Below are 8145 nucleotides of genomic sequence, written 5' to 3' on the forward strand. Positions count from 1 at the left end.
TTCAGATTAATTCCTATAATTCTAAAATATTTTTTATAATTACAACTTAATTCCAACTTAATGTTTTCAGTAATTTACAAAGAATTCCCATAAATAATTTTAAAAAAATTACCGATATTTTTCAGTACTTAATTCTGTTGATTAATATTAATTCATATTGATTAATAATGGATTCATCGTAATTCCATTGTTTTCGAATTAATTCCTATAATTCTAAATTAACTACGTTACTTCTAAGATATTCGACGTAATTTTTTAATTTACAAGTAATTCTGGTAATTCAATTCTAGTACTTCTATTAATTCATCGTAATTCGTTTTCAGATTAAATCAATTCCTATAATTCTAAATTAATTCCTGTAATTCCAAATTCCAATTCAGAAAAATTTTACCGAAATTTATTTTCAGTAATTTTATTAATATTAAAATTTTATATCAATTCCTACAATTTCAAATTAATTCTCCTGTAATTCCGACTTAATTTTCGTAATTCTAAAATGATTTCTGTAATTTGAACTCAGAAGAAATAATCTCCGAAAATTCTAAAAAAAAATCCAGTAATTCAAAAAAAAATTCTATTAATTCACAAGTAAAAATCCAGACAATAATAATTTAAATAATTCCATAAACTTCCAAATAATACAATTAATTCCAGAGTTAACGGCCCCTTGATGGCACCCGACTATTTTTGGTAATACATTTTTTTATCATTATTTCTTTAACAAAATATTTTCAGTTTTAATAAATAAGATTATTCAATAATTTTGCCGCTGTATTTAAAAATTAAAAGCATTCGTATGATTTTTTGTTTGTTACGGAAATGTAAGATATTTAACCACAGGATTGTAACAAATGTAATATTTCATTGAACGTAATAGTAGTAATAGTAGATGAATAATAATCATTATTCAACTTGTAAAATGCGGTAACTAAGTATGCGTGTAAACTAAATCATAACTTTCTAATTGATAGAATAGTACGAGCAAATGAATTGTCCTCCCAACCGGGAGTAAAGTGACGTTTTATTTTCTCGTTTTTGACTAATAATATAGTACTTTATTTCCTGGGGACTAAAATAGGTGAAATACCAATTTTTACTTACAATAAACTGGAATTGACTAAATTGAACCTTTCGAGTGTTTTTGGCATAAACAAATTCCTATATATTGATTTTTACTCTTAAAATTGCAATTGGCATATTATTTGACATTATTTATGGTATTTAGTCTGTTGAGAGGAAAGTTTCATTATCGGGATTAAAATAGCTGTTTATTCCCTTGATAAAACTACAATCAGTTAAAATAGGTACAAAACTTGTTTTTTTTTTAATTTAAAAATTGTTGTTTCCCATTATCTCAGGGGAGTCACCGATCCATGTAATACGAAGCAGCTGCACTGTGCATAGATCTCAAACATTCTCAATGTAATTAATATTAGACAGGTAAAGCAAGATAATCTTTGAAAAATATTACACCTGGTCAATAATTAACACTTAGTTCTTAAAAAATCTCATCGCTCTTATTGTAAATCGAGTATGTGTTAAGGAAATATTCATAACTTTGAGAAAGAATGTGATTACCAAGAGCCACAATATTAAAAATGTTAATGGGATACAGCAATGAGTTGGGGCGTGTACTAAAATTTTGTGGCCTTCAGAAATATATTGCTTTATTTTTGAACAAATTGAAGATCTTGCTGCAGGTATGAATCACGACTTGAAAAAATGGGAGCTCACGAAGTGAAGGTAAATTGTTAAACAACTGTTACATCATGAAACAGATTGAAAAAATAGCACTTCAGTTGTCAATCTACCACTCCCTCTTCTTCAGTTTTGCAATTCAAAACGGATCAAGTAAAAATAAGCCACTGTTTTGAATATTCGGAGGAATATCTGTAAATAACCTGGAATGCAGAAGATATCTTTTTGTTCGTTGTTTCAACACTCTAAATATTCATGTTTTACATGCGTGGGAAGTGCTTCAAACGGTTGCGTTCAATGCCTCTCGTATTTTCCCCATTCACTGAAATATTGTTTGTTTATGACAATATTTTTAGACTTGACGAAATTTTAGAGAAAGTCGAGTGCACTAGACTAAATCAACTAAAAAAACCACTAAACAAAAAATGAAGAAAGTGTCGAAAATCATTACTTTGAAACTTATTTTACCTTGAACGTTTTTTTTTTCAGAATTCTGGAGATGATAACCGACGGTTGTCCTACAGTAGTGTTAGCAACAGTAGAAGAACTTCCATTTGTTCAAGTCGAATTTCAGAAATTCCTGTCGAAAATATCGTCCAACAATCGAAAGTGAGCACTTTACAATGGCAATTAAAAGAAGTGGAGAAGAGTCGAGAAATGTACAAAGCAGTGATGAAACAAGTTGTGTCCTTTCTGGAAAAGGCACATCGAAGTTTAGAACTTTTAGGAAGTAGATTGAACTCAAAACAGACAGTACCCAGGTCGAAAAGTGAACACCAAATAGTTGTGGCTCAAAATGGTTCAGATACACTCAACTCCAACGACGATTATTCAATGTTCAGAGATTTCACATGGTAAATTTTGCAAATTTTAATTAAAGTCTGGTTTTTTAGACGTAAATGTCAGTCTTAATATTGACAACACTAGCAAATTCATTCATAGGAATTTAATTTAATTTAATTCAATTTCAATATTCCTGACTTAACTTGACCTGTCCAAGGAAGTCAACTTATTAATTTGTGACCAATATTCTTATCTTAAAGTAATTATTTCGTATTTTTAATGAAGCGAGTGAACTAATTGTCGATAATGCTAAAAAAATTACTATTTAGAAAAAGCCAAATTAACATAAACGATATTTTCATTAGAAAAATAATGATAACGGTTGTAACACATCTAAATTTAATAAATATCTTGCAACTTTATGTGAAATATATTTTTTTTAAGTTGGTTAAAGCAAAGGGGTCGTTAACTCTGGAATTAGTTGTATAAATTTTTGAAATTTAATCTTAATTGTTTGGAATTTTTTGAAAGTTTTTGGAATTGTTAAAATTATTATTGGATTGTAATTTCTTATGAATTATTGGAATTTCTCTTGAATTACTGAATTTTTTTTTTCGGAGATAATTTCGTTTGAAAATTGCACTGAACTTCTTAAAACTATCAGAAATAATTGTAAATTACAGGAATTATTTTAGAATTACGAAAATTAAGTTGGAATTACAGGAGAATTAATTTGGAATTGTAGGAATTAATCTGAAACTTTAATATTAATAAAATTACTGAAATTGAATTTCGGTGAAATTTTTCTGAATTGGAGTTTGGAATTACAAGAATTAATTTAGAATTAAAGGAATTGAATTAATCTGAAAACAATGGAATCACGATGGATTAATAGGATTACTGGAATTACTTGTAAATTACAAAATTACGTTGAGTATCTTAGTATCGTAATCAATTTGAAATTACAAAAATTATTTTGATATTACTAAAATTATGTTGGAATTAAAGAAGTTATGGTGGAATTAATTTAGCTTATAGAAATTAATCTGAAAACAATGGAATAACGATGAATACATTGTTAATCAATATCCACTTTTAATCAATAGAATTACTGAAAAATTTCCGTAAATTTTTTAAATTACTTTTTTCTCTTTTATGTTAGATGAAAAAAAAAATTCCAAAAAAATTCAAAAAAAGAGGATCTTATAAGACATTTATTCCACTTTTTGACACTACCCTTATATTCTCTGGGGTGGTCATTTAAAATCTGATATCTCAGCGACAAATTAACGTAAAGAAAATATGACGAAAGCATATTAAAGGTAAACAAACATGCTATCCGGCCTATGCATAACTTAACTAAATAAAAAAAATCTCCACGTCCGTGGAACAAAAACAAAAACATAAAAATTATTTTTTTTTCTTCGCGCTATTACTTTAAATTGCATGATAACCGTAGCACAGAAAAATATTTGCCAAAAGTTCTCAAAACTTGAAACTCAATCAAGATACGACCATTTTTTGATGAGTTACAGCTTTTCAAAAATCACCAAAAAATTTAGGAAAATGTTTTGTTCCTTTAATTTTTTGGAGTAGTATATAAATTGGATATGTTTTTCCAGGAGGCGTCCGAAGAAACCCGAAGTATCCTCCGAAGAGATTCCTCCAGAGAAATTGTCCCAAGAAGCATTTCGGCTCCTCCGAACCGCTCAATCCCTTTTGAACACTCAAGAGCCGAAACTTGCGACCGATCCACCAGACGATTTAGAATTTTTAGCCCAGTTGGCAAAAGAATTTCCCCAAACACCTGACACAAAACCGCAAAGAACAACGTCATTTTCTCTCAGCCCCAAACTTCTAGTTCCTGAAAGAGAAACCAGAATTGCGACCGCTTTTAACCGAAAACTGTCTCTCCAACTCAACGAAACAAGACGAACCTCTTTCAAATATTCTCCACGAAATAGTGTAATAGAAACACCACTTTTGTCCTCAACACTCAACGAGCACATTATTTTAAATAACGATAAACTGAAATCGGAAAAATCTAATTCACCACCTGCTGGCAGTATCAGTTCTGTTGAAGATGAAAGTGGCTTTTCTTCGATGAATTCGTTTCAAGATGTTGGACTACCAGTTGTAGGGGACGAAGTTACAGCAAAAAATGTTTTATTAAGGAGTATGTTGCATAATAATGTGGAGACTTCTGACAAAAATGGAAATATAGAAGACGATGTGAAATTGTGGCAGAAACCTGAAAATGTTTCGCACAAACGATGGAGTTCAACGCCTGTTAATAATACCAAACAGTCACTGAATGTATTATGGGTTTAGTGCTTTAAATATTTGCCATTTATGTATTTATTTGTGTATGCTGTTAAGTAAAAATGTGATAAATTACAAAATTTGCTGAATTATATTGACAATAATGTCATTGTTTGCAATATGTGCTTTGAATTTTCAATTTTTGGCTCTATTTTTAATTCCTCTAATTACTATTGCATAAAGTAGATGAATTAAACTATTATTATAAATGTTATTAGGCTATAATTATATTAGTTTGTAAAATTTTCTGTGGTTACTTAATTTATTGCATTTACAAGTAATTTTGCCAAAAATGAATGTTAAATGCATTTGCAATGTTTATAATGAAAATAATTACAAATATTTCTTAAATTTAGAGTTTTCTTTTCTTGTACCTTGGTAATTTCTTGTTTCAATAGTCATTCTATTATTAAAAACATAGTTAAAAATTTTGTCAGGCTCATTATTCCTGGTGAATCACCTAATATTTAAAAAAAGTAAAAGAACACAAAACATAATAAGTGAACAAAACTAAAACGATTAAGAAAAAACAAAATAAACAAAAAATAAGAAACGATAATCTTTACTAATTTTTGCAGTCATATTTTTTTACAATATCTTCTAAATTTAACTTATTCTATGATAAAGTATAATCAGATGTAATTAAAATAAATTTCTTTGAAATTATCTACTGATTCTAGTCACAAAATAGGAATTTTTACAATGAAAAAATAGAATAGTATTTATTTATCAACTTATTTACTCCAGATTATCTATTTTCCATAATACTCCTATTGGTTAACAAAAAATTGATGTTCTCTCGACTACCTACCGTTGAAAAAAATGGGGTCATTCTATTTAAAAAAAGTAAATTATAGCTTTATAGTTTATAAATTTTTTCTCTTCTTTAAATCCATGTTGAGGGTGAAAAAAAAACCCTAAATTCATATAAGGATCTTATAAGACATTTATTCCAGTTTTTGACACTACCCTTATATTCTCTGTGTAGTCATTGGTAGCTGAGATATCGGTGATCAAAAACAAAAAGATCCTTTTTCATTTAAAGTCAGATATCTCAGCGTTAAATTGACGTAAAGAGAATATGAAAAAAGCGTATTAAAGGTAAACAAACATGTTATTTGGCCTATGAATTGAGTTAACTAAAAAAAAATCCCGACGTCCGTAGACCAAAAACAAAAACAACAAAATTTAGAATTTTTTTTCTCCCACTATTAGGATTGCGTGATAACCGTAGCACAGAAAAAAAATTACCGAAAGATCTCAAAACTATAAACTTGTTTTTTTAATCTAGATACGACCATTTTTAGATGAATTACAGCTTTTCAAAAATTACCAAAAAATTTAGGAAAAAATGTTGTTCCTTTAATTTTTACTTTCCTTATCATATAAGGAAAATACTATAATCGGATGAAACTTGACCTACATATATTTTTACAATTTTGGACGAATTATAGCTTCAAGACACCAAAAAAGTTGGTTTGGGCCATTGGGTCGTGTGTGTGTCTGTGTGTATGTCTGTAAACAGCATATCTCGAAAACGCTAAAAGCTAGAAACTTGGAATTTGGTATGTAAGTTATTTGTAGCAAGAGGACGTAGCACGAAGCAATTGGTAAAAATTATACGATTGAAAATACAATAAATTCATGAGGATAAAAATTATTTAGAATCATGAAATATACCTTATTAAATAGTAAAATATGATAAAACAATAATAATAATGGATACCAAAGTAAAAAAAAACTGAACCCCAGACTCGAACCCGCGACAACTATGATCTATTTCGCGTGCAATCCCGCAGATGGCACTAACGCAATTTAGGTTTGCTAGTCGGATTGCCAACACTAAATTATTGTCGTTAGGATGTTTTCCAAATGAGGATAAGGAAAGTTGTGTGATGTTCACACCAGATTTTTTGGAGTAGTGAATATTTTAACAGGTGATAGTAGAGTACAAAATAAGTCAAAATAAATAAACTTTTCTTATCCGAATGTTTATAGTTTCTGAGATATAGAATGAAGCTGCAACCTTCAAAATGGCATCGGAAAAATTGTTTAAAAAATGATAAACGAGGTTTGAACCTTTTGAGTACTTTATCCAAAAGTTTTTACCTTGTTTGTTGTCGGTAACATTGAGGTAATTAAATTCGGTGCTTCAACAAAAAAAAAATGTAAAATTTTTACTTACCGTTTAATAATTTTTTTTATATGAAGAGATTTTTTTCTTCTGCGCTTGTTTTTGCTAATTTTAACTCAATTTTTAAAAACAATTGTAGAGTTAAAGATTGCGCCCCAAATTTAAATTTATTCGACGAACTAAACTATATCTCAACAACTAGATATAAAGGGTAAGGCAAGTTGAATTATTTCATCATTGTAATAATGTATTTAATACCGGAGAAAAAAAAATTGCCTTTATTAACGACATTACTTGGAAAAGATCTAGGTATATACTTTTTCTGTAATAATTTCGATATAACATCAAAAGTCTGTAGAATATCGTTCCAAAAAATTAGGATCATTGAAAATTCAAAGATGAAATTATTTCATTATTTATATTTATTATTTATGCACCTATATATTTTAACAATTATATTTAATTACATCGAATTAAAATAAATTCCTTTGAAATGAACTGATTCACTGATTCTAGTCAAAAATAGGAATTTTTACAATGAAAAAATTGAATAGTATTTATTTATCAACTTATGTATTCAAGATGTTCCATAATATTAAATATTGGTTAACAAAGAATTGATGTTCTCTCGTTTACCGTTGAAAAAACTAAATTATAGCTTTATGACAAAAGTATCAAATACTGTATACATTTTACTCAGTTTGAGAAGGCAAATTCAAAAGTGCAATAAAAATAAATGGTTTCCATTTGAAATTTTCAAGTTGGCATTTTTTCGTAGTTTCAGAATTTCGAACATCTTGAAAATAATTTAATTGAATTAAGAATGGTCGATTTTGATTGCGTATAAAATTCAACGTCGAAGAATCAAATTTGTGAAAGAATATGTTTTTTCAATTTTTTCCCAAGTCACAGAAACATTGACCATAAGAGCCACAAATGACGTAAAAAATGTAGTTGCAATTCAGAATACAATTCCTTTGTTGATTTTTCAAAAGAAAACAAGAAAAAGAAAGACATGCGATTTTGATTGTTCTAATTTGACTGGATTGTTATTTGTTTTTTTCGTTTTTAAATGTTATTTTCAAAAACTAGTTAGTTCCTCTCCTGCAAAACACGTGTATTGCTGTTCGCCTAACTTTTCCTGCAACTCCTGCAAGGTTTTCTCAGATCGGTAGTTGGGTTGCAGCAGTCCAGGCGCAAGCGCCCTC

The 8145-nt window shown here is 28.6% G+C and overlaps 1 protein-coding gene across 1 annotated transcript in view; it reads left to right on the forward strand.

Moving 5' to 3' along the window:
* The window catches only part of LOC123005659, a 28397-nt gene extending 23239 nt beyond the window's left edge, over positions 1-5158 (forward strand). Inside the window, exons 2-3 of the mRNA XM_044399507.1 lie at positions 2188-2552; positions 4104-5158. Of these exons, the coding sequence (XP_044255442.1) occupies positions 2188-2552; positions 4104-4812 (1074 nt within the window). The 3' untranslated portion in view covers positions 4813-5158. The remainder of the gene's footprint in view (positions 1-2187; positions 2553-4103) is intronic.
* Positions 5159-8145: the final 2987 nt, after the last annotated feature.

The sequence above is a fragment of the Tribolium madens genome, unplaced genomic scaffold, assembly GCF_015345945.1.
Source record: "Tribolium madens isolate multiple individuals breed KSU strain unplaced genomic scaffold, Tmad_KSU_1.1 Scaffold_11;HRSCAF=98;Tcas5.2_LG3b, whole genome shotgun sequence".
NCBI lineage: Eukaryota > Metazoa > Arthropoda > Insecta > Coleoptera > Tenebrionidae > Tribolium > Tribolium madens.